Here is a 27850-nt window from a genome sequence, read left to right as displayed (position 1 = left end):
GAAAAATAAGAGACGCCCGTCCTTCCAACACCACGTTTGCGTATGTATTCTGTGTGCGAAGGGGAGTTTTCTCAATTGGTCGGGTACTCATGTCAGATCCTTCTGTAAATGAAGATTAATTTTTCATCTGTATTTCTCAAGAACTTAGCTTAACATACAGGAGAGATCTATAAACTGTAAGCTCTAAGTAACTATTTGTGTCCACTGCTTCTGGTACCAAGTCGTAAAAAAAAAGAAAGTGCCTTTAAAATATGAGGTAAGATACAGAGATGCACCGAGAGAAATTGGTTGTTGACTGGAATCAGTCATAGTTAGCTTGGTAAGCTCTCAACTTCTAAAACTCTAAAATTGGATCTTTTTCCATCAGTGAAGCCATCTTTTTAGGTTAACACTAGACAGTCATGCTAGAGCTAATGAAAACTTAAAACTAACAATTTTTGTTGAGTATTAAAGTAAGGTAAAAAAATATATATAAAAATTACCTAAAACACTTAAAAGAATAGACATGTCTGTTGTACCCACAATATCAGATTTTTTTAAAACAGCAAAAATCCATGAATATATGAAAACTCCACTAAATATGCTTAGAACTCCCTAATTTGATCATTCACACAGCGGATACACTTCTCTGTGTGAATACACTCCTGGATTGGCCGCTTTCAAAACGCCAGCCAACAGCATGTCGAGTAGCATTGAATGTACGAATTTCAGCTTTTTATTCAAATATTTCAGAGCTGCTCTACAAAGAAATAAAATCCCTAAATAGGCGGGTTGTTAAGTTACTCAGAAAATACTGTTGATTACTTTGGACTGAAGTCAAAATCCTACCTCCCAATCAAAACTTTACAAAAACCACAATATAGAAAGTTAGCAGCAAAATTCTCATCGGTGCATCTCTAATACAATACCATGAGTTCAGGCACCTGATTCAAAGCAAGGCTAAGGCTAGCATCAGCTAGCACCACATTTTTTTGAAGGTGTAGGAAGCAGTGGAAGGGGCAAAAATCAACACAGGCAGCTTGTTATGAACTCCTATACAGCCACAGGGGAGGGGAAATGAGCTCTCAGCCCTACGAATGTCCTCTGCAATGAGCCCGCATCTCAGCTAAGGTGTAGCGTCCAGATTGTGGTTCGACCCTTGCCCCCTGCGGCTGTACTAAACCACATGCAGAAGAGAGGAAGGGAGGGGGGGGGAGCCCACCTTATTTATTATTCAACAAGTCCCCCTCCCTCTAGCTCTGTGTATCTTCTACCATGCAAGCCCTGTCTTTCAGCACCCACTGGGCATGCTTCAAAGGGCCATCCCAAGCACGACGTCTACGGTAGACCAGGCAAGGTAAGGGCAGTGGGAAAGGAATGACGGGGGAACTCCAGTGGTCAGCTGCTCTAACTCTGTAGACCCTCCAACTTTGGGAGCTTTTCTCAACAACCAACGTGACAAACCTGATGCTAGTCTTGAAGGAGAGCAACCAAAGTCTGTGGTTAGGTCTGCAGAGCCAGAGCAGATGACCACCAGACTACATTGCAAACTATCCTGGGGGAGGGAGGATCTAAAGGAAAAGGGGAAGAGGATTGTCAATAGAAAGGGAAGGTTCTACCGCACAGTAGCAACTATGATTGGCGCTAGCTCACTAATTGCGTTCTTCTAGATACGGCCAAACCAAATTAAAAAGCAAAAGGAAAAAAAAAAAAGAAGGCTCAAGCTCAAATTCAAGCAGGACTCAGAAAGATGTGGAAAGACTACCGACCAGCCAGCTCCTTCTCCTTACTCCGTCTCTTTTTCTCCATTCGTTTCAATCTCTTCTCCTCCCTGCGTTTGGCCTCCTCTGCCTCCTGGTGGCGCCGACATTTGTGGAAGTTCTCCACCACCACGCCCACGAACATGTTGAGCACAAAAAAGGCCACGATCAGGAGGAAGGAGATGAAGTACAGCAGCATCCACGGGTTGTAGTTCATTATTGGCTGGAATACACAAGACAAAGGGAATGATTTTAGTTTCCCAGAGGCTTCATGAAAAAGGTTACAATTACACAACGGCTGAAGAACATGAATAAAAGGTGTTATTTTTTTCATGGTTATGAAAACTGTAGGTTCAAGATTGTTGTAGGAATTGGCAAAGAGTCAAACTAACCACAAGCAGTAGTTCTATCAACATCTAAAGATACTTACCTGTTGATCAACTCCTACAGCATCTAGGCCATCATACATGATATCCACCCATCCGTCTTTTGAGGCCAGTACAAAAAGAGACATCAATGCCTGATAGAAAAGCGAAAGAGGGAATTTGTATTAAAGGTACCCAATCTTCTATTATTTTTAGGTTTACAATGCCATCATCACATCTCAAAGTCAGTAAAGTCAACCCTAGATCAGGGGTCTTCCAATCAGACCTTGGGAGCCATTGTCTTGCAACTTTTAGGTGTGTCCCTGGACTAACACACCTAAACCTATTGGCTGAATAACCTCCTCTGTATTCTGTCAAATTCTCCAGACTCCTGCTAATGACATCACTATTAGACTTGGATGTGTTGAAGCAGAAACGCATCTAAAAGCTGCAGGACACCAGCAGCCCTCAAGGCCTGGAGTAGACGACCCATGTCCCAGACAGTACTGCCAGCAATAGCTTGAAGGAGGTTTTGGGCTGCGTTGCTAATTGTATATGATGCTGAAAGAAGGTCTCAACCAATGGGTATGGGGTATGAGCTTGTGTTTTGTTATTCAATAATGGCCTAAAGTACTCACGTTTGAGTAAGACTTGAGAATACGTAGGAGTTCACAGTGCCGAATTTGACAGCAGAAGCCCCTCATTCAAACCAATTCTACCAGCCAAGTTTATTCAGTGTTTGGAAATAGAATACAATAGTAATACTCAATTTCTTCTGTCCCTGATGGAAATTTCAGTTCACCAAAGGTCCTCTAGGTTTCCTACTGAAACCAGGTCAGTTAGAAGACCTTGTGCCACAGAATCAATCAACTACTGAGTGCAGACAACAATAAGACTGGCTGACCTAAGCTTCTTTCTGGGAAACAAGAAAGCAGAGTAACATTGTTATATAATAGAGTTGGTGGTAGCCAGTTACTGGTATCCGCATCGACCTGGTTTTAAGCTTAAGGGTTGCAGGTTATGGGTATGGGGTTTCCTACCTGCCCGAGGTTGTCAAAGTTGTACTTGTGCCGGACCCATTTGTAGTGGGCCCCCTCGCAGTCTGTCCTGTTGGTTATGTTCCTCACATCCTCTCCCTGACACACAAAGAACTTCCCCTTGAAAAGCTATGGAGAAAAAACACAAAACATCCATAAAGCCACTGTTGGGTTCGGTTCCAGCATTCAGCGGAAGGAAAGCCCTTTCAGAGGACGATTGTTTTCACTGAGAAAATGCACACTTGGTTTGTCTCAGACTGTGAAATCAATACGGGAAGTGGAGATTTTAATGGGATCTCCGGCCAGAACATGGCCCAGCAAAGCTGTTCAGGTGACTGAGGTCGAGGTGCTGTAAGCTTGAAGTTGGCTTTTGGTTTTAAGGTCTAAAGCAGGTGATATGTAGGAAAGTTTATACAAAATTAATTAACCGATGCTTCATAGAAATATTTAGCCGAATAAAATGCACATTTTTGACTAGAAAGTCCTAAGAAATGAGAAGAGGATTCAGTATTCCTCATGGTATCCTCACAGCCAGTAATGTTTCATGACTTTATTTGGACAGATGGTTTATGGTCATTAGCACACTGATGAAGGATAAACAGAAGCTGAAACTGCTCCAAAGGCCCGGTCTCTATTGGTACCGGGAGATACTTGGCTTTGCACTCTTCCCTCAAATCTAATAGGTAATGCCCATGAATAAGGTATATTGAAGAGACCACATGTAGAAACTAGAATCTGTTGCATGTGCAAGAAAAGAAGGGTAGACCTGCAGGGATTTCTCCAGTGTACTATAAGCCTGGCTTAGCAAGTTTTCTGATCCTGTATGATGTCACGTTGCTAACCGTGAGCACTGACGCTCATTGTGGCGCCCTTTCCTCTCACCTGGACTCCAAGGATGCCAAAGATAATGAAGAAGGCACAGCAGATGACGACGATGTTCCCGATAGGCTTGAGCGACGACATCAGTGTCTCTACCACCAGCTTCAGCCCCGGAGCTCTGCTGATCACGCTGGAACACGACACAGGACAGGGTGTTAGTGATCCGCATGGGCCTCTGTGTTTGTGCAGTAAGCGGTTAGGTCACTACTGTACAGATGAGACCAGATGGAGAAGGGATGCCTGGAGCGCTCGCACTCTCTCTCTCCCCACCTCCATATCCTCTGAGCCTTGCAAGAGGCTAAAATACACACATTGTTTTTTTTAAATTATTATTTCTTTAACGCAGTGCTTCGCTAAGAACTTCTTTTGATTTTCCTTCTTTCTTTCTGCTCTCATCGTTCTTGCCGTCTTTTCGTTTCTGCAGTTGAGGAAACAGACACATCTAATTAAGCCAATGTACTGATGAGAATGTGCAATTAGTGCCAGCAAGGCACCCGGACCTGCAGCTGAGCTCCAGATGAGCTTCCCAGCTAATCTAAAGCCCAGAAGCACATACAGAACCCATACATTTCTCTCTCTCTCTCTCTCTTTCACTAGTGCAGACGGTTGAGGGACGTCTGACTCAACGACACGATCGGAAGAGACGCGAGATAATGAGGAGCGTTGACTGACAGCAGCCGATCAGTACGCCTACTTCGAAAACACAGAGCTGACCTGATCCTTGGTGTTCTTTTTCTAAAAAACAAAAAGCAAAAAAAGAAATGAAAAACATTCTAGGGTGTGGGTGCGATGCCGCCTCTGATTCGTAGGGGGCAGCAGTGTTCAAGAACTGCACGTCTCATTTCTCAGGAGGCATTGTACAAAGGTGTCCATGAATATCCAGTGTTTCAGAGCATATGTGTGAGTGTGTGCAATTGATAATTATTGTAGGAGGACATTCGTCTTTCTACCTTCTTGCGTCATGCTCCACTTTCCAGCTTCAGTCTGAAAACAGTTAAGGAGGAAAAATGATGTAAGGACGAAGTACTTCCTCCTAATCGGTATTCTCTGACAATACAGTACAGGCTGTACACAATCAGGCGAAGGAGTCGCCTTTGTATGGGACATGAAAAAGATGAGCTAGAGATGCGAGAAGCCGCTTGGAGGGGGAGGAAAAAAACAGAAAAGTTCTTTGCTTCCAATCTAAATATCTGCATAATTTCACAGCATGTCTCTGTTTTGTGTGCGGCACAGAGGAGGCAGAGAGGAGCGCGCGGCGATGCTCGACACCTGCACACCCGCCTCCATCTGCGCCGCCGGGAAATTATTCAGGAAAGAAAAAGGAGGAGAGAGCTTCATGGGAGGGGGGACAACAAGTAGGGAAACAGGAGACAGGGGTGTTCAAACAATGCGAACGCTGAGTGAGTGACGCCGGGATGGAGAAAAAGAGATGAAAACAAGGAGAGGAGGAGGTTCAGCTTTTTATTATTGTGTTTTAAAAATTCAAAACTGGGTTTCTGGGTTTTGTTTTCTTTCTGCAAATAGAAATCTGGGGGCTTTGTGTTCAGCCCCCATCAGCAACGCTCAGATGAGACGCATCTCGGTTGGCATTACGGCTGAAACTCCGCTCCGACTTTACACGTCCAGAAGCTGGAAGTTCTGCCTGATCATCTTCACAAAGTCACCCAAGTTTAGACGGGATTGAACGCGTCTGCCAGTGGCAGTTTTAAAATCTTGCCACATGTTTTCAGTTGGATTTAGGACTATTTCAAAACATTAATGTGATTTGATCTAAGCCAGTCCAGTGGTATGAATAGGGTTGGTATCCTGCTGGAAAACAAACCTCAGTCCCAGCCTTAAGTTTTCTGCAGCTCACATTATGGAACCCCGCCTATTTTCAATTCAGTATTCGTGGATTCGGCTATAGGTAGATTCGTCTGTGGAATGTAACTTCATATTGTTTGCAGAAAATATTTAGAGATATTTTCCCAGAACATATCTAAAATATGTTTCAGCCTCAGGAAGCAGAAACATTAAGGCTCAGTGCCACTTGACATGCCAACGCCTGGCGTCTGCACAGCAGCCAACCCAGGAGCGCTATTTATCGTCCCAGGCACTGATTGGCTGTTACCCCAAAGAGTGGAAAATAAGAAAGACCTGCTGTTTGAACATAGCCAATAATGTGCCTTGCTCAACGTAGTTTGCTTTGAGGCAAACAAGTTGGTCATTGCTCTCGTTTGACCAGAGCACCTTCTTCCACAAAACATAAATAGCTTATTTTATTGCCTTGGCTTCAACAGTAGCTTCCTTGCCACCTGGTTTGAAAGGCTAGTCAGAAGAACAGCGAATCTGTGTCCCGTTGACAGATTCTCCGAAGCTCCTCCAGAGTCACCACTACCTGTTTATTTGATTAATGTTCTCCTTCACCGATCTGTTAGATGACACGGAGAACTAAGTTTGGTACACGGTTGCGTCACATCAGTTCCATTGTCAAATAATGGAAAGAACAGAGTCCTGTGAGCTGTTCAAAGCTAGCATACTGTTTTATAACCTAACCCTAATTTGCGTTTTTCCAGAACGTCCTCCCTAACCCGTTTGCTGTGTTCCTTGGTCTTCACGATGCCGTTTGTTCACTAATGCTCTATAAACCACTGACGCCTTCACAGAACAGTTGGAAAATGTGAAAATGCCCAGGAATACAAATAGGTTCGATGAGCCAAGCTATAAAAAAAACTGGATGCAAAGCAGGGGTCAAGGAAGGCAACACAAGAGACGGCTAGCACATTAGCTTCCCCATCGGAGGGCTCGAGAATAATGACTGATGAATGACCTCAAACGGAAATCTGGGAGAGGTTGCCGGCAGAGGAGATTTATCAACATACACACCTCATGACGAGGGGTGACCTACCGACTACAACGCCCTCAGCTTGGAGTCAAGCGGTATAAGAGGACCCACCACGGCGGGTGACGCAGCCAGAGGTCGGAAACGTGCCGTTAGGTCACACACACTGGAATCGGGGACGACACCCTCAGCTCTAGTTGCAGGCTGGATGATCAACGACTCTGTAAGTGTGTGTGTGCGTGTGTGTGTGTGTGTGTGCTCGGTCATGCTCTGTTAAACAAAGCTGATGCATCATCCTGTCGCATGTGCAGATGCTCTCGTACCCTGGCGGACCTCCTTTTCCAGCGAAAGCTGAAGGTGCCGCGAATATCTCCACTCCGAGGGAAAACGGCAACGGCAACGGCAACAGGCTCATGGAGAAATGATGCACTGATCATCTGTTGTTGCATTTCATGTGCAGCACTCGGGGTTCGCACTGAATTTTCTCGCCACATGTTGCACAAAAGGAACACAGAGAGGTGTTTGTTTGTTAGTTCCAAGCTGCCAGGGATTTCGTCTTGGGAGCATGTTAATGAAGACGGGTGATTGATACATATTCCCATATCAGCAGCGCAGCATCGCCAGAGGCAGAAACACAAACGAACGAGATCCAATTCAAACTCCCTTTGAAGAGAGAGGCAGACACAATCAAACTGCAGGAACAGGCTGATCCTGGTATTAATGCTGAGGCATTGTGGATGACTAATCTGCGTCTTACCTAATGAGTTTTAATAGCTCTGAGGGAAAAGTTTCTCACTTGGTGGCTACTTTATTGACTCTCAAGACAATGAAATGCTCCAAAATGAGTGAATAACATCAAGGTTTAAAAATAATTTTTATTAAACATTGAACTGAAATGATTTATCTGGTCCTGTTGCTAACGAAGCGACGCTTTTAGCCGCGCAACAGCACAAAAAGATTATGGTTGGATACAAATATACATTATTTACATCTGGGTATTAGAGATAGGCTGGTTGGAGATGAGAGAACAACATATGTGACCATATAACTGGAATCCCAAGGAGATGACTTACAGCAGCAAAAGACAACCTGAGTGACGATGGCCACTTCTCCTTCATCAAATGAAATAAGATTGGTGTCCAACGTTTGTGCAGCAAACATTTTTGTTTGTGCCGCTATCATTGTTGATATAAAAAAGAAGCTTTCAGAGGTCACCAGAGGTCAACCATTGCCCCATCCCACACCCTAACAAAATCTAACAAAGCTGATAAAAATTACTTGTACTGAGTTGGTGCTGGTTTGTACAGCTAAAATATGTGTAGTACAGTTGATTGACACTAAATCAGCATGATTTTGTAAACATGTGTGTATGTGTGGGGCAGACATTGAAGGATTTTAGCAGTGGTGGTTCCCATGAATAAGTTACTGAAGCCATTGTTCCTGTTATTGATCAGACAGATGCTTGTAAAGAGGTTTTATTATTTTTGTGCTGCTCAGCTCGCCCAGAGCAACTTGTGGTCGTCTCTGCCTTTGAGCTGCTGCATTGCAAATTAAGCAATCACCACCTTAAAACGATTCGACTCTATTGACTTTATGATTGTGCCGCCTCAGCCGACGAACAGCATCAAAGCCGCCTCAGCTCTTTGGTTTTCACTGTACTTCTTTCGTCAACATCCATTTTCCCGTCTCCGTCCCTCGCCTTCGCCTCGTCTTCCATGCGTTTTCTCCCCTTTGCTGCCATTTTGCATTTCCCTCACACCGAAGACATTACACTCTCCTTTGCCTTACGCTTTGAATTTGCCCAATTTCCTCCTGTAATTGCTTTATATTCTTTAATCTGACTTTAAAACCTTCTCGGGGGTGACAGTAAGTCTGCGTCAGCCTTGCTGCCATCTAGGGCTTAAATAAAGTGAGGCCAAGATTAACACAGTGAGGAGTCAGCAGAAGTTAAAGTAAGGTGCCTCCTGCGAGTATCTGGCTTGTTACATTTAGATCAGATTAAATCAATTAATCATTGATGCTACTTTAATATTTCATCTCCTCAAAGTGTTTTTTTAAATTAAACTAAGTGTATTGTTGTACAAAAACACTGAATTCTACTTTTGTTGAATGTTATGTGTCATTTCTAATCACTTTATGGCATAAACGAGGTTTCAAGAAGAGGATAATGACACAAAACAGTTAGAAAGTTAGAGATAAGAATAAAAATGATGTTCCTTACATAATCATTACTAGAAATTGAATGATTGTCTGCAAAAAAATTGCTCCTTTTCTGAAAGAACAGAAATTCTGCAGAGTGAAAACCTTATTTCTAGGTAAAGACGCTTCTTCTCACCAGATTTGTTTTAGTTTGTTATACTTTGATAGTAAACCAGTAAAGCCAGAACGCACACAGCCAGGCCTTCACAAGATTTGACTGGACACATCAACATTTCAGCATTTTTAATACCTTGAATTAAATCTAAGATCCCAAAAAAATCTAAATATAGATGATGTTTGTGAGATTCTGCTGTGTTACAATCAAAATAGCATAAATAGTGACATTTCGAGCTCTTAATCCCTGTAGCGCCTAGCTTAAGATCATTTGTCTTTTGTACAGAATGATCTTAGCTCCGTATTGGTTGATAGAAGAAGTGAACCAGTTGATGGGTATTTTTCCTATATACCTAAACAAAAGAACTACAGACACGTAATATGAATTTTATGACAAAGCTTTAGCAAAAGGAGAAGTCTCCGAAACAGCTTCTCCAAGCTGTTTAAAAAGAGAGTTCTGATTTCCTTTTATTGATGCTTTTTTATCCTGTTTTATTGTCAAAGAAAAACAGTCAAAACAGTCAAAGGGGCAGAGGTCGTAAAAAGAACAGAGGTTGTAAACGTGTAGCCTAATCAACATGTAACCTAATCAACTAGAAAACTACTCAACTGCTCACATGAAGATAAACAGACATCCTGACCTCCACGTCAGAAAATACACACATAAGGAAGAGAACACTTTAATTAGACTGAATTTCAACTAAAGTAATAACAAAATGATAATTCCGAAAATTCTCTAACACCAGTGGTGAAAACCAACGCTGCCAGCCAACTGGAGATAAATTTGTGCTTACTCATGATAGATGCAGAAATGCTAGCTAGCTAGCTAACAAGAACATGTTAGCAGCTAGTTACCGGTAGCCGCAAGCGCCACAATGAACAAGTGCATTAAACATTTCCTTGACAGAAAATTGCATACAAGAATATACAAGATTAAATAGCCCTGTCACAAGAAAAATAACTTCCTTGAGGCTAACTTATTTTGCTTTTCATGAAATGAAGACATTTTGTTGGACAGAGACCATGGTCACTGATGCCACACTCTAAAACACAGGTGTCAAATTCCAGTCCTGGAGGGCCACTGCCCTGCAACTTTTAGATGTTCCTCTGCTGTACCACACCTGAACAGAATAATTATGTCATTAGCAAGGCTCTGGACAACTTATCTACACAAGGAGGAGGTAATTAAGTCATTTCATTCCAATGTTTTGTACCTTTGGCACATCTAAAAACTGCAGGACATCGGCTCTTGAGGACTGGAGTTTGACACCCCTGCTCTAAAATGAGCAGCAAAACTCAATACTCTTAAAATCTCTTGGTTCACAATAAATTCAGGCCATTTGTTTTCCAGGTCTACTCACCAACCTGAAGAAGAAACTGTCAGCACATTTAAAGCAGCTAACCAGCAAATATTTGAGCGTCGCAGTGCTTACAAATGATAGATTGGTTGGTGGATTTTTTTCAAACTTAGCAAATGTGTTCTTTTGTTTTTGAGTCTGTTCTTGAAAACCAAGTAATTCTGATGTATAACTGCATGTTGCTAGTTGGACTGTGTCATCAGTAAATGCCTCTTCATTGATTTTTACACTGAACTCTGTTTATGCGCTGTCTATAAATCATTGAGATGGTAAACAAATAAGGCTGAGGATTGACATTACTATTATTTTATATATATATTTACAATTTGATGACTTCATAAATACATGTAGCACTGGCTGTAATATATTTGAGATTATCATCTAATTAAATCTCTTTTTTTAAATCTACAGCTACAGCAGAGATTACATAAAGGCATGGATCATTTACAATATTGTGATACGTTAATATCCCTCAATGGGAAATAAATTTAAAATGAAATGAAGCACAGGAATGCCTAAAGCTAAAATTCAGCATTATGTTAATTTAAGTTATTTAGATTCTGCAGTTAATTTTAAATCAATTACATAGCATCATACCTATTGAAGTTCTTATTTTTCTTTCCTAAGAGCATGTTCAAAGAGCAGAACTTTTTTTGTTTTCCAGAAACTTTTCAGATGAAACTCAAAACTGGGAGTAAAGCAAAAACATTCTGTCGTCTTTACGGCGGCGCGGAGCCGCAGCAGCCTCTGCAAAGGGCTTCACTTTGCTGTCAGAGGTGAACGTCAAGAAACCAAGAGGATGGGAAGAGGAGAGATCACTGGATGTTTGGTGGGATAAATTTGGCGGGATGAGAATGAATATTTGATTTCGCTGCTCCTCTCGAGAACTGAGATAAATATTCAAAAGAGGTGGAGGGGGGAGAGAGGGTCGGAGGAAAAACTCAAAGAGCTCCCCTTCAGCAGATGAGACGCTGAGCATGAGGATGTAAATCAAATCGAGCGTGAAGCCGAGAGAATCCGAACGCACAGAAGGAGACAGGCGAATGCAAACCGCGGCTCAAAAACCCGACGTGTATTTTTAGACCAGAACAAGAAGCGTCTCCAGATTAGAGACTTCCGCTGCGGTTCTGCTCAAATAAACACGACTGTCCAAATATGTGGCTACAATAACTTGGGTATGATGCTAAAATAAATGCCTCCACACACACACACGCACACGCACACACATATCCTTACCCAAATACACACACTTCGTGTAAGTCAAGCATGAAGCTCAACAACTTAGACGCATATTTAAGGATTTACAGTTAAAAACCTTGAAGATCTTTCTACCCTCAATTTATCATTATCCACAAAATACTTAAAAGCAAATGTTCGTTAATACGTATTACGTAACAAATATATTTGAGAATACATTTTTGGTTAGGTAACATTTTAAAAGCCCTTTTTAGTAATAAAAAAAAGCCTTTGTAGCTACGCCAGACTTTAAGAGAACCATATATGGATGAAAATAAAGATTCTATTTACATCACAGTGTCTGACATGCTTCTGTTGTATGCAGCAGATGGATCCTATCTTTTTAAGGAGAATTATGTCAAATTAATAAGTGGCCACTTACAGGCCTCTGATGCCCCCTGGGGAGCAACCCCAAAGCTGATGGATTTCACTCCACCTAAAGTAGAAAAAAAAACTGAAGCAGAATAAGTATCCAGACAACAGAAGTGATGGAACCATCAATTAGTAGGTTTTAAGCTGAGTTTTTCAAAAATATATCTCAGTTATGCATTTTATAGACATGCCTATGTCTCAATTTGAAGAAGAAGTCAAGAAAAGGCCTCTGTAAGAAATCCTCTGCATGTTTTCCATGAAAATTAGCCTCTGCTGCCACTTTTCTTTTTCTGTGTCTGAGCTAAGTGACAAAGGTAGCGTATTACTAATGGTATATGGTATATTTGAACTCAAGTGGCCTTTATTAAAGTGTCCACAAAGGAAAAGTGAATGTAGTGGGAGGACCAGCAGCAAAGGCTGGGGATGTGAAGTTGAACTGAATACGTCGGCATCTGTAGCTGTGTTTTTGTTGCAAATGTGCGCAAGATTTTCAATATTCTGCTTTATTTAAACCCCCCCACCCCCTATTAAATAAGAAATTAAATTAAAATCACACGTGAATAAGTTTGTTCATGAGATAAGCGGTTAGAAAATCATGTAAACGGTTACATGAGATATATGTCTCACTCAAGGCGCTCATCTTCTATCAGCCAATCAGAGGAGACGTCGAGTTCTTAATCGGTGGTTGGAGCGACAAGCCCCGCCTACTTGGGAGCGATTACATATGTATGCGGTGCTTTTGGAAAATTGTAGCCAGCGATTTTACAGAAGAGTTACGCTTTCAAATGAACAAAAACGTTTGATGAACTTTGCGATCCTTTAGACCTCAAATAAACGTTGCACAAACAGGTGTGGCTAGTGTGATGCGATAAAAGGTGTTTCTAATGGTGTGCTGTGGTGGCAACACCATTGGTGTGGGTTGAAAGCCCACAGATGTCGGAACATCCTCGACACAGATGTTCCGAAATGCACTAATTCTTGATACGGCTGAAAAAAAAACCCATCTCATCCTTGCGTGTATTTATTTATTTTTTTTTTTAATGAAATGTTTCAATTAATTACATTTATTTTTGTGATTCTAATTTGAGTAATGTTATGGTCAACGGAAATGCGGCTAATGACAAACACCATGGCGTCCCAATATTACAGCACCAGCTGTACAGCTACACCAAGAAGCCCTTCTTCCAATAACTTTTTAGTAGCAACGTAGGTCTTGTTGTGTTGTGGACTTCTGTAGTTTGAGTATTGGACTGTCCTGTAGCACAGTTACTAGGGGGAACTTTCTAAAGCCACAACAGTGCAGATTAGAGTAATAATGCCGGTCAGAACTGGAGCAGAGTTGATGTCCGTCTGAATGCGGCTAGAAGTTTTATGTTTTGCATGACGGTTTTTACCACAAGCCATTTGCAGTTGTGATAAACTAGTCAGACAGAACCTTGTTATTCTCCTGAGTACTTTCAAACTTTTTAAACATATTTCTTATTTTCTGAAATGAAAATAAAAAAAGACCTAATATGAGTAGTATGTTTGAAGGGAAGTGAAAAGGGAAACTTTTAAAAAAGGATTCCATCTGTCCTTTAGGTTTCAGCCCCAACACCACTCAAGGAAAACATTTCCTTTTATCTTAGTGATGGTTTCACCTGCTTCGGGGGCTTCTGTCTGCCTCATGAGTTCCCCTGGGAGAGCCACTTACCGGAGCGGCCTGAGCGTCCTCAGCAGCCGCAGCACTCGGAGCATGCCCAAGATTTTGGTTCCCGTGTTGGAGATGAGAGACACCAGGATGTCGACGACAGAAATCATCACCAACATCCCGTCCAGGATGTTCCAGCTGCTCCTCAGGTAAGCTTTGTCCCCGAAGAAAAAGCCCAAGGCCGCAATCTGAAACAGCAGAGGGCGACGTAGAGCGCAGTTATATTCTCATGAAGAAAAGCAGAGGTTGTTCATCTGAAAATGTTGGCAACATTTGTGTGTGTGTACAGCATGATTTAATCCGCTGCACTGCTTTGTGTTTTCTGTTTGTTTCTTTTTATCTGTGTGGCAGTAGATTGGTTTTCTATCGAACATTTCATTTATTTATTACTATCCAGCTCAATGCTCATTGTCGACTGATTGTCTTCTTGGCTGCAAACATTAGAACGCCTCAAAGCGTTCCAAACTTCATTTGTCAAGCTATATTCTCCACATATCTACCCGTCCAAAAAGCAATTTGTACAGCCCGCACTTTCTCTCTCATGTTAAAACAAGCCAACGTGACTATTTATTTATTTATTTTTCACTTTATGTATTCAAAAACATCTACTGCAATGAAGCCTGAGCACATGATCATCATAGTTTTAGATTTTATTTTAGTAAACAGTATATGCAGCACCTAAAATGTGTTCACACTTATTTAATTTCTGAACATTGTTTTCACCACAAGTGGAAAAAATAAGAATTAGCAGTTCTCAAAACTCCTAACAAAGATAAATTGGGAAAATACAAATGCATGCCACCCTTAAAGTTAAAGTGTAGAATACTTTGTTACTTTGCAGAATATCCTCTTACTGCACTCTCACCTTCAAGTCTTTTGTAGTGTTTTCTTCATTTTCATAATTTTTATTTGTTGAAAACACTGAAAAACTTATTGCTTTCTTTCCACTTTACAGCTATGGTAAAGTCAAGTAAAAATATTCATCAAATACAATCACGTTTGCAGCTGTAATGTGATAAATTTTGGAAAAGCTCAAAGGAATTTGAAAACTTTTCTCAGGCAATGTAATTGTATGGATTTATACGTTATAAATATCTTTGTAATTCTGCCAGTCATCAAATTATTTCAGATATTCACATAAAAGAAACCAATCAAAATCAGGCAACCTATTACAAAACTACAAATATTCATTGAGAATCCCAAAAAAAAAAGTGCAAAAATTAGATTTATAGAAAGGCCGTATGATTTCTGTGATGCGGATAGCGTGGACCGATTGGCTTAATTTAAAAAATAAAACAATCTACAATAAAAAGTGGTGTTCATGGAATTAGCCGACGTTGGTGAGAATATACAGTATATATACAAAGAGTTTTATGAAATGGGAAAAAGCTATTCTGTGTGTTTTGTCAGCATCTTATTGAAGTTACGATTATTTCTCAGAGATACAGAGAAGAGGCTAGCTAGCTCCAAGCTAGCTACTAGGTCTATTAGCATTTATCCACTGAGCTGCTAGATCTGCTAGCCAGCTGCTAACTCTGCTAGCATTTTTCCACTGCTAGTATTTACCCTCTATAGTTTAGCTACCTGCTGACTAAACTAGCACTTATCCACAGCTGGTATTTAGCTATTGAGCTGCCATCTAGCTGTCAACTCTGCTAGCATTTGTCCACTGCTCGTGGATAGAGCTCTCCTCTCCACACAGACTATGTAAAAAGAGCTGCCAGTACTGCATCATCCGACTGTAATACATTTCATGTTATTAATTCTAGAAATTACCCTGTCCTGTGTCGATGTTGCCAGTATATTTGTTTTTTGTACTTATCTTATTTATCTACCAAGCTGCTAGCTCTGCTAGCATTTATCCACACCTCATATTTATCCACCGAGTTGCTAGCTCTGTTAGCTAGCTGCTAACTCTTATACATTTAAATAAATCAGTCGAAAGTGCTATCCAATATGAAGGTGCTTCCTGCTCTGTGTCCCAACTCAAATTTTCCTTTAGGACAGTAAAACTAAACTAAACAAGCTTCAGTCATTTCTGGTGAAGCAATGCCGAGGAATGGGGTTGCACAGTTGCAGTTGTAGGAATGTGAAAGCAACACCAAAACACTGATGATCATTACTTCAATGGATATTCCCGATGACGGATGGAAGAAATAATAATTAACAAAGGTCCTCATTGTTATGGAAGCAGACAAATATTTTTGTGTTCAGTTGAATTTAAAAGGGCTATTTTCTTTTATGTTTTTCACATGTCTGTTTTCCTTAAAAATGAAGAGGAAATGCATTTTAACATCTTGTAAAACCAATGTTCTGTTAAATCACAGCGGTTTGTTTCTTTTGTGATGCAAGACAGGAAATAATGACTTGAAAGTGTTGATTTGTTGATTGTGTCCTTCACCCTAGTCACACCATAATTCCAAACTTGTTCGGTTAATAATTATGTTAAAAATGGGAAAATAAAGTAATTCAGACAAACTGAAACAGACAACTGGAATTTGGGAGATTTCTTTTTTTTTTTTTATATAAAAATAATAAAATTGTAATAAATAAAATAGGATTTTCTGGGGCCCATATTTAAGGTCCCAACTTTTACTTGTCTAAGTTCAGCTACTCTTTCAGTTTAGGCCTGAATTTAAGTTGAATAAAACAAAATAGGCATTCAGGAAATGCATTGCAGAAACATGACTGCGTGAGTGTGTGCGTGTACGGTGGCCCTAAATTCCTAAGTAACTGGTCCAAAAATAGACAGAGGCTTTGAATGAGTGACACCCATGAACTTTCCTCTCCTCTGCCTCCACTCGCTGCTGCCCACGCCTCTACGGACCTCCATTCAAAGCAAAGTCATTTTAATGCAGGCGAGACGATCCTTCTACTGTGCGTGAAGGCATGTTTGTTCTCTCGCTAGTCTCCTTTTTGAACTCCTTTTCTCTCCGTTTTTCTTTGTGCTTCAGCGGTTTAGAGCATCTGTAGCCATAAGGGAGATTTTATTTTTATAAGGAACTTTGCCACTGAAGTGGATTTATCAAGTCTGGTTGCTCTGTCTTCTACCTTATACTATCTTTTTTTTTTTTTTTTCCAGATGAGACAAGTGATGTTTCACAGCAAAGAAGACACTGTTTAAAAGAATAGAGGATAATGGCACACACACCTATGGAATAAAAGTGCAGGAATGCAAAAACATGAATAATGCAAATAAATCAAAATCTATAAAATATCAGTTTATTAAACATAGAAATGAGTTTTAAAATGTTGATTTTTACGGCAATATTTACAGAAATATTTTAAAATGTGGGATAATTTCAATTGTGGAGAAATGCAACACACATCTGGTTTTTTTTTTGGGGGGGGGGTGGGAAATTTGAACAGCACAATTCTGATATTTTTACGCTTGCAAAAAAAACAAACATTTCTGCCGCTTTCAGATGTGGAACTATAATGGATATGCATCCAATAGTTTTCCAACATCTGGTGTCTGAACGGTTATGTTGCATTTCATGAAACGTTTACTTCATTGACATGAGAGATCCATCATACTTCTGTCAAAAAGTTATATTAAATATGTATAGAATAAGAATATTTTAGTTTGACAAGTTTTTCCCCACATTTTGATTTATTGAATTGTGGCATGTCTGGCTTTCCATACCTGCTGTAGACCAAATTGTTGTTACAGTTTTTTATACTGTAACAACTAAACTGTGCTTTAGCAGCTAAATGAATACAGAAAAAAAATAAAAAAGCAAATAAATAAAAACACTGTCAACATTTTTAACTGTTAAACATTTATTTAATGTAGATATAAGCCTTTAAACTGTCAACTCATTTTATAGTGAAATTAAAAGAAATTTCTTTTTAATGTTATCTATATTTTCTGTGCTCTAGCGCACCATGGAAACAACTTACACTGCCATGTTGGTAACTAAATAAACCATAACCTCTCATTGGCTAAACCACTCAGCAACTCAGCCACTGACCAATCACCTGTCTATTCTCCACTGACTTCCACGTATGAAGATTACGGGTAAAATAATTAACAGTAGAATGAGCTGAAGCCTAGGAGAACAAAATAATAAAATATCTAATTAGGTACGTGATGTTTTAGCCTAAAATGTATTTTTTACTTGTTTATTTATTTAAGCAAATCTTAAATAAATAAATATTTGATATATTTATCATATAAAACTGGGTATTTGTCTTTTGATATGTTCATTGAACATAAGATCCTCCATTTTGTCTGGTAGTCATGGCTACCTATCAAGATTGCAGTTAGTGGTGTTAGTGCTATTGGTGGGTGGAGGGGGTGATGCAGGATCAAGTTAAGCCTTATTATAGGTGGAGAATTCAGCTACTGTTCTATCACTGTTCTTTGTTCATTATATGGGATAATTCAGGGGTCCCTCAGGGTTCTGTGTTTGGCCCATTAATGTTTGTTGTTCCAGTCCGTCTAGATCCAGTTAGTCACAAAAAGTGTGACATCTCTCATCACATCTCCAGTTCAGTATATAATTAATAATATATATATAAGTTTTTTTTTCAAAATTTTTATTATTGCTTAAAAAGTTAAGATAAAAAAACGCTTCCATAAAGGAACCTAATAAATGGCTCTGCCAAAGAGTGCAAAAAAACCTCGCAGCATATTAAAGAAAGCCGGCAGCTAGTTTGACCCTTCTGGGCTCCAAAGAAAAATGTCTAAATTAGGTTAAATAAAAGCTGTAAGTGAACGTCTCACCTTTACGGTCATCTCTGCCACGAAGATGGCGGTGAAGATGTAGTTGGAGAATGTCAGGAAGATCCGCTCCTGCAGAACGACCAGGCGACACGAAACTGGTTAGGTTCCCCGTTTTCCTCCCCAACATCTTTATTCTTTTGCCTCCGAACCAATCCAGAGTCCCAGTCAATAATGCATGAGGAAGCTACTTTCCTCATATTTTATCTGAACACATCTTTTTCTATAAACACTCCTGCTGCAGTCTAATGATAGCTGGCAGGGCCCCTTATGAGGCTTGGTCTTTATTCGCACTCCATAAAATATTCAAACAAGGAATCTCATTAACATTCTTTTCTTCACAAATATTCAAGAACTCAGTCGAGGTTACTTAAAGTAAGCGTTTTCCTGTCGAAGGGACACTTTTGAGGCCCTTCTCAATCCGTTTCAGCACGCCTCCGTTTGACGTGAACACGGAGAAGATGACGGGAGCTTACTTAGAAACCTCAACGAGGACAGAAGAGGGAAAACACGAAGGCTACCGAGAGTAAGATCCCCTCAACGAGTGCTTATTTTCCCTGCTCCCCCCTCTGCCTGAGGAAAAGACGACCCCGTCCTGCCTCTAAACATCTGTGGAAGTGTGTGTGTGTGTGTGTGTGTGTGTGTGTGTGTGTGTGTGTGGGCGTAGGTGGCCGTCTTTCCCACGGCCTCCGACTGTCACCACACATGCTCCGAGGAGTCACGTGTACACTACGAACGGAGACGGCAGACCCGCGGAGCTCGTTGCGAAGTCTCTGGGAACACCAGGAATGTCATCAGTAGAAATTCTTCAGTGGAGATGGTCCATAAACTCTATTCTGCAGACGCCACCGTTATCTCTCTCTCTCTCTCTTTCTGATGAATAAATCGGGCGGCTTGGTTACTGTGACAACGGTCACATTCGCCAGGTCTAAAAACTTTCTCAAAGGGATTTCTTGTTTACACACTGGGATGACAGGTTCATACTTTTTGCCTTCTTACACTCTTCCGCTCGATTCTCATCTCTCTTCTGTCTGGGATTTCTTCCATTCCAAGGGGATTCCTCTGCGAGAGTTTCAACTGGGCCAATCAGTGAACAGAAAACATTGTCAATAACAACTAGGGCTGTTGTAAATGATTATTGTAGTAATTGAATAATCGAATCATTTTTAAAAAATAAAATATTGGTAAATTTTGCCATAGCAGCAGTATTGGTATCGGATGTCAATATCAGCCCAAATTTTCATATTTGTTCATTCCTAACAACTACTTTTCCATAGCTTAGAGAATCAAGCCGTAACAATAGCAGCTCACTTTTTGAGTCAACATGGACAAAAATTACACACAAAAAAATCTGAAATTATACACACCCTGCGTTACGCTAAGTATGCATAGCATTCATCAACAACTCATTGGCGGAAGTGAGAGTTTTGCTCATCCGACCGGATCACGGTGGGCTAAATAGTAAAACATAACTTAACAAAACTCTGAGGCAGAGGAATTTTAATAATCGTGTTACTATAGTCACTCGATGAATCGTTACGGCCCCACTGATGTTGATCTTCTGTCATTGTAAAGTCCTCGAAGGCTGCAATGTTAGCACTGTTGTATTGTAGAAAGAAAGTCCCCAGGTTCAAGTCCTAGCTTAACTTAACTGTTAACTGTTTTGGCTGAAAATCCATAGACTGACACGTTTAGCTCACGTGTGTCAAACTCAAGGACCAGGGGCCAAACGTGCCCCAGGTAGCTCTTTGTTTGGCCCTCCAGACTCCTAATTACATCAATAAGTCCCTCCAGATTTTCAACAAATCTATCAAACTCATTCAAAGTCCAAACTAAATCAACACATTCTCCCATTTTTTCAGATTTTTAATGCCAATTATTTTCAACATTGGGTTAAAATGAGAGCTGCCTCAGCCTTCCTTGATGTCGAGTTATGGTCCGTGATCGATACTGCGATTAATAAAAAGTTACGTTTAACGTCATTAGGGCTGTTAAAAGAGAATACTTTAGTAATCAAGTACAGTACCTGTAATTCGAGATCAATTTTCCTCAAGGAATTTTAATAATTGAGGTACTTGAATCATTCGAGGAATAATTTCAGCCCTAAACATCATACATTAGCACAAATATAAAGATTCCTTACAAATTTTCTAAATTAGCGCCACAAAATCTATACTATTAATTGCAACAAAAAACAAAACAAAACACAAAAACAATTACAAAATCCTGGATGGACTGATCAGTGTGAAAAGATGTTCAATATCAGTTCATTTTAAGAAACACTCAGTTGAATTGATGTTATCCAGACATTCTGGCACAACTGGCCCTTTAAGGACATTCAGATTTTTGATGTGGCCCAAAATGGAAGATGATTTTGACAGCCCTGCCTTAGCTGACGGCTAACAGACGTCAACTGTACCTTTCCATCGCCTCCATGTTCGTCTGCTAAAGTGCTGGTGGTGTTTGTCTCACTTCAACATGGAAAATCTCACTTCCACAGTGATGTACTGATGAGTTTAACAGCAAATAATCTACCACACCGCCTTGACACTGAGGTTAAACTGACTGTATTTATACATTCAGTGACGATACGATTCAATTCAGAGCTTCGGACCGTAATGTAATCTCCCCTGGTTCGGGTTAGAAATAATAAATCCTCATAGATAATGTAATGCTCCTCATTGTTTTACACTCAGATGCAGCGTGACTGTAACAGAAACGGACGGCGGGCCAAATGCAAAGTGTTTGTCATAATTTTCAGGATAATAAGCTAATTATTCAGCCAGCATTCAACACGCAAAAGCACTTCATCTGCGTAACGATGAATACACTCAGGCTCAGAGAAAGCCCTGTTGGTGTTTTTTTTTCTCCTTTTTTTTTTAATCAAACTAACACAAGAGGGTGATGGGAAAAAAAATAAAATAAAATACGCTCTTTACAAAACGGTCGCAACAAAACGATAAAATATACATGTTGGGCACGTTGTATGCGGCCCGGAACAAGATCGGCGCAAATCGATTTACAATCGACTTCATTAATACGGAACAAGCCAGACGGACAAATGACCAGCCGTGGCAAAATGGGGTGTGGAAGATCATTACGACCGTTTCTCTCCTGTCTCTGGCAGCTTGCTGCGTCATGCACTTCATCCTATTTCAATAATGACCACAGCATTCAGGACGGTGGGGGGGTGACAAAATGTTCCTTTTAGGAATACTACTCTTTGATGTGAGCGCTAGAACGACTGATTGCTGATATTTAAATCTGTTTATGCAGGCTGAGGAGAGAGGGAAGGAATCCACCTGTGTGTGTGTGGGCGTGGGGGTGTGTGTGTGCGTGCGTGGGTGTGTGTGTGTGTGTGTAATGTCTTTGCCCTGATTAGTACAGGTGGGCCCCAAACACCTCACCTTTTAGGACATCAGCCATGCACACTGGAGATCGAGTAATTTAATCAATTACGAGAACACAACACAAGCAGAACAAGAAGTTCCAGAGACACCGAACCACAAATAGGGCAAGATAAAAAAAAAAAAAAAGAAAACAAAAAGAAAAAAGAATAATCCATAATTTATGGATCAGGCAGTTGAGCAAGGTTCTGTCGATTTTTGAGACAAACACCCTGTCCTTGTAAACTATTTACTACTATTAAACTGTTTTTTCTCTGTCTCTTCTCATGTTGGAGTAATAAATTTTTCTATAGGTATTAGAACAGAGCTTCCCAATGATGAGGGCTGACAATTTGAAAGGTTTGGGGTCTTGAGATTCCATTCGGAAAACCAATCCAAAATCTGCGGTATGTAACTCCTGTGCCTCTTCCCAGAGCCAGCTAGAAACGACCAATGGTAGCACTTTATTTGAAAGGGTGTGCATAAGACTGACATCACAACGGTCATGAACATGAAGGAGTCTTCATGAATGTTTACAACTGTTGTCATGAAGTGTCCTTTGCTAGATAATGACACTTTTAATGCAAATTTGCACTAAAAATTGCATTAAAAGTTTGTTAAAATGGTCAACTGTTCATTATCCTGTCAATAATGACCCTTTTAATGCAAAGTTTTATAAGAATTTGCATTAAAAAGGTCAAATAAAAGTATCATTATTTACCGAATGATACATCATGATAACATGCATGAAGACATTGTGATGCTCATGACAGGTCTTATGTCATGTTTATGTATTCATGTCAGTCTTGTGCACAAACCCTTCAAATAAAGTGTTACCTGACCAATCAGAGGTAGGAGGTGGGTCTTAGCGCTGTCAATCACATTTTTTTTTTTTTTTTGGCTGTTTTGAAAACTTTTAGTTGAATAAAGTGCAACATCTGCCTTGAAGTTTTTGAAATTGACTGTTAAGGATTCTTCGAGTAGTTCGCCGTTTACATTCATGCTTTTGTTTTGAAGTGGGTGAAGAATGTCGCATCGTCACGTTCTCTTCCTCCCAACCCCCGATAACTTTATTTAAAACCTACAGGAACAAAATAAAACAGACAATACAGAACAACATATACAAGTATAAATATCATATCTAGGGTTATTGACAATTTTGAAAGTATCCTTTTTGTTCCACATAAAAACTATTTATTTAACATTGTAGCTGGACAAGACATGAAAAGGTTAGATGGGGCATGAGTAGTACAGCAAAGGGACTGTACTTATGGCTGTGGGGCTTTTTTCTGTGTTGTTTTTCTCCGTACAGCATGGCTTTCCGCCACACCTGCCCTGTTTGAAGGGATGCCTCCTCAGCTGTGGAGGTGACGGTGCTGAATATGCAGAGCGGCAGATACAGAGGGTAAAGCACACATCACCCAGAGCAACTGGCTCACAATCAAACAGGAGTGGTTCCCTGCTTACACAATGTTCCGCTCCAATTCTCTGAGCCACAGAACGAATTCTGGCCTGAGCGCGGCGCTTTACGTTTGGACTCGCTGACAGGTGCTTTTTAAAAAATATTTTTTTCTTCCTGCATCTCTCTTTGGGGTTTTGTTAAGCTGTCACAGAGTGCCTCCATTATGAACTCGCACATCTGTGGAACGTCTGTAAATGATTAATACATTACATTTCTCTCCCTGTGCATCGCTGAAGGCTGAGTGCCAGCGGTGTCAAGAGTTCAACATAGCAGAGGAAGCTTCGACACTCACGGCACTGGTGGGAGGGATGCGAGGCCTCTCCATGGCGATGGTGATGCAGTTGAGGAAGATGATGATCAAAACGACGTGGTCAAACATCTTGTGGGTGATGATCTTGTTGCACAGGATTCGGAACCTTGGGGAGACAAAAAAAAAACGCCACTTAGGCCAGAAGAGTGTATTGAGATGTAATGTATTTACAGGGCAGATTAACTCTAGTCTCCTTCAGACTAGCCAGCAGCAATTAGCAAACACCTGGTGGATCCGGGCATCTGCTGAGCTCTTTATAGGAGCTACTTCTCAGAGCAACGCTGGTAAAAATGTTGTTAAAGGGTTAATAGAGGAGCCATGTTGTGAAGACTTCCTGAAGGGGGAGTTTCAGAAAGAGCAGGAGTTTCTTAAAGAGACAGAGCTCCAAATTCAAGATGTTAAATTGCAAAGTCACATTTCCTTCAAGACCTATTTGGTATTTGCAGGATTTTATAACTGAAGTTAACGTACTTACTTGATTGTGCTATGAAATGGTTCTATGTGGCTGAAAAACACATAATCCTGCCCCTATAAAACAAATCAGCAGCACATCCAGGTAATTTGTCACAAAAGAATGCAAAACCAGTGCCAGCTCAGTTTTGCAACTATTGAAGAAAAGCACATCTGAGCTGATTATTACATGAGCTGAATGAATGAGGCATCACTTCCAGTTGAAGATTTTAATTAAACTCATTTGAAGCCTGAACTCTGCAGTGAGTCATTTTTCGAGCGGTTCTGCACACACCTTTTTCTTAACTTAGATTTATTTTTATTTCTAAACGTCAATTCCTGCTGCTCGATTGCAAGTCAAAACAAGTTACAGTTCCTCAAACACAAGGCTGCTGAAGAAAAAAATAAACTAAACTTCATCCTTATCTACTTTTTTGCTCTGAAAGAACGGCAGCCAGTTTCACTTGGTAAACCGCGTGGCGGTTCATTTCTTCCCAGTGTTGTAATTTAGACTCTCGTTAAACTTTATATGAGCATTTAGCAGGAGGAGGATCGAAGTGAAATTAAAACGTGGAAGCAACCCAAGAAATCCAAACGGAAAATATAAGTTCCTTGGATTAAACGTCTCTAAAACGCGAAATGCTCTCCTGTCCTGCAGAAGAAGATTTACTAAAACTAACTGTAATACAGGTGTAGATTTAGGCGTCGTTAGCTGTGCGTGACTTCCAACGAAGAGGCAGCCAGGCTGTAGGCTGATGGAAACAAGCTGAGAGATGCTGGGAAAGCGACTGTTCTGCACGATGGAGTCAGGGATTAAACTGGGAATCAGACGAGATTTGGAGGCTCATGTGGGTCTGAATGTGCAGCGGGGGATCCGATCTGGGTTTCTGGCTTTATTTGGTAACACAGACATCATTGTGCCACCACTCACAGAGTCTCGCATGCATGCGTGTGTGTGTGTGTGTGGCATAGTTTGTTGTCTCCCTGCGCTTTTACATACATTATTAATATCCGCATGCCAGAGGCTTGATTATACAGAATTTATGTGTTTTTCTCAAGTGGCAGAGGAGGGAGGACACATGGCTCCATCTCTTCCTCTGAGGCTTAAAGGGCAAATATCTGGAAGTGAACTTTAGCAGGAAACGGCTCCACCTCAAAACTCCCAAACACACACACACACACGCACGCACACGCCCACACCCACACCCACACACACACACTGAGAGCTCATTTCATTGCTAAAGAAACAAAAACAAAAACAACTGTCACTGGACGCTCAAGTGAAAATAACACTTTCCGTCAGAAGTCATCCTGATAACAGGAAGAGAATGAGAAAAAGATTCTGACAGGAGTCGGAAGATTTCACCCCACCGCACCTGCTCCCCCCTCCCCGACTGACCTTTGCGGTTTTTCCGGGATCAAAACAAACCCTCCTGAATGACAGGTGGTATAAAAATGTTTCATAGCCATCACAGAGAGTTTTGTACTTTTCCAAATATCGTGAAGCATATCAAAACTCAAGAGAAGTTGACAGAATTTAACAGAAGTTGTTTTAAAAACAAAACAAAAACCAACGAGATGTTCCGATTGGATTCTAGGTATTCAGTCCTGATCTTTGCTTTTTTTTAATGATTTTTTTAAATGATTTTTTTAAAGTCCAAAAGCGTCGCTCTGAAACTCGGAGATCTGTGTAGATTTTCGATAGAGAATCTTAAACATTCACAGCCTAATTAGGTGTTCACGGTTTGGAAAAGTGCAAATGAGGCAATAAACACTTGATGATCAAATCTTGGATTTCTCCGTTGAATCTGACTGTGTGGCAGACTCGGTTCAGTTGGGGCCCGAAATGGCAACGTTTGTCACATTTTCAGCTGGTGCGGTTTGTTTCCACACCCTATGACAGAACCAGTTCCCCTCCTCGCATGTGGTGGCGCTGCAACAAGTACTACTGAAGGAAACGACGCAAAAACCTCTGAACAACTTCCTTCTTCATAAAATGTAACCAAAAATGGAAAGGAGTCAGATTTTAGGGGTTGGAGGATTTCTCTTTTGTCTCACTTAAAAATCCACAAACCGTTTCTCCTGCGAGCGCTAGACTCGCACATTTGTTTTGGTTGTATTTACCCAGAATGCCCTGCACTGTAGTCCACTTCCTGCTTTTAGAGAGGTCTCCAGTCCGCCTGGCGTTCACATATCCTTTCGGACCGCATCTGAATTCGCTTCAACCAACTGAGTAAACAAGGTAGCATTAGCCTAGCACCAATACAAAAGACAAATTTTATAAAGCAGCAACTTCTTTTTGCTCATTTATTAACTGGAATCAAACCAAAATATTCAGAGAGCTGAGTCCTGAATTACTCAAGTGAAGTCAAGATGGTGGACACTAGCATTAGCCTAGTCTAGCACTAAAAGCTACATTTTCTCTTGATAATAGACAACTGAAAATAAAAAAACTTTGAAAAGCCTAATTTCCCATGAATAACTGGGAGCTACGTTTAATAGAAAAATCTGCAAAGAACATGAACAGGGAGTCCACTGCAGTAGTGTGATGTTAGAGAATGAGCATGCTAGCATTAGCACTAAAGCAAAGTACAAAATGTGGAAAGCAGGGGATCTTTTTCTGCAGGTTTTATGTGATTAAAGATAAATAATGTTTTAACAATGCCGTGGAGCAACACTGAATTAAGGAACTAGCTTAAATATTAGTAAAACATAAAAAACTAAAATTAAACAGTTAGCCTCGCATTAAACAAAGCATTGAGTTTCTGATTCTTGACCCATATTGGGACCCTCTTGATAAAAATATCTAAACTGAAGTGTTTCAGCAGATCATCAAGAGCAGCTTCAGTCAGAATATCCTTGGGGATTTTCTAGAGTGCTCGGTCTTAGTTCACAAGATATTCAAGAGGCAAAATAACTCAGAGACCAGCTAGCAGGAAGCAAAGACTACGCGCTCACCCATTAAAACCTTCCCCAGCAATCAGCGAAGAGCGCAACGTGCACAAAAACCCGGGGAAGATGAACCCGGGTCGATGTGAGAGCAGCTTGCTCCCAGTTCCCCTGCTGCACCGCCGCTGGCTCTTGATGAGACTGTGAGCGCAGGCGGGAATCTGAGTCGGGCGACACGCAGAACCGGCGTCCTCTGTGTCACTCCGAGCGAAGGACCCGAGCTCAACAGCCCGCTGCGACTGAAAACCAGCCACAAATCCGCTTTGAGACGAGCTCCTTCTGTTACCCTAAAGCGACGACAACAGCAGACCCCCTGGGGGCTTTCCCCATAAACCCTTTCCAAAATATATACAACAGAAATCAGGGAGCTGAAGTGTCCAGGTCTCCTAGAAGAACTGAGTTGAATGAACTTCTGCTAACGTCCGTGGTGAAAGTAGCTCGACTATGAATAATGACACTAGAATTTGTTTTTACTGTACCAAAACATGAGAAAGTGCTATTTTTTCAATTTGTTAACCGTCCTGTTGTCCTCGGGTCAAAATGACCCGCCACTGTGTGAAAACTCCCCAAAGATCCACTAAATGTTAGTGGATCTTTGGGGAGTTTCACTAAAAGATCCACTAAATGTTATTTTAGGACAACAGGAGGGTTAAATACATTTATCTGCTTAGCATTTATTCTCTTCGCTATGATAAAAAAAACGAAATTATGAAGAAAACCTCATTTTCTCATGTGTTGTGCATTTTTCTTTCTGGTT

General features: G+C 40.7%; 1 protein-coding gene across 15 annotated transcripts in view; it reads right to left on the bottom strand.

Annotated features, from left to right (window-relative positions):
• The window catches only part of cacna1g (calcium channel, voltage-dependent, T type, alpha 1G subunit), a 261264-nt gene that overhangs the window by 40058 nt on the left and 193356 nt on the right, over positions 1-27850 (bottom strand). For 12 of the 15 annotated variants that reach the window (XM_044102108.1, XM_044102109.1, XM_044102097.1 and 9 more), the window contains 7 exons: positions 23677-23800; positions 18540-18608; positions 13814-13998; positions 4024-4150; positions 3145-3270; positions 2170-2259; positions 1770-1962 (listed from right to left, as the gene is read on the bottom strand). In XM_044102108.1, the coding sequence (XP_043958043.1) occupies positions 1770-1962; positions 2170-2259; positions 3145-3270; positions 4024-4150; positions 13814-13998; positions 18540-18608; positions 23677-23800 (914 nt within the window). Of the gene's footprint in view, positions 1-1748; positions 1963-2169; positions 2260-3144; positions 3271-4023; positions 4151-13813; positions 13999-18539; positions 18609-23676; positions 23801-27850 lie in introns of all 15 variants that reach the window. The other 3 variants (XM_044102099.1, XM_044102100.1, XM_044102110.1) reach the window with 1 other exon arrangement.

Source organism: Gambusia affinis, linkage group LG20 (assembly GCF_019740435.1).
Source record: "Gambusia affinis linkage group LG20, SWU_Gaff_1.0, whole genome shotgun sequence".
NCBI classification, from domain to species: Eukaryota; Metazoa; Chordata; class Actinopteri; order Cyprinodontiformes; family Poeciliidae; genus Gambusia; species Gambusia affinis.
Note: the sequence above shows the minus strand (reverse complement) of the source record. Positions and strands in the feature narration are given on the sequence as shown.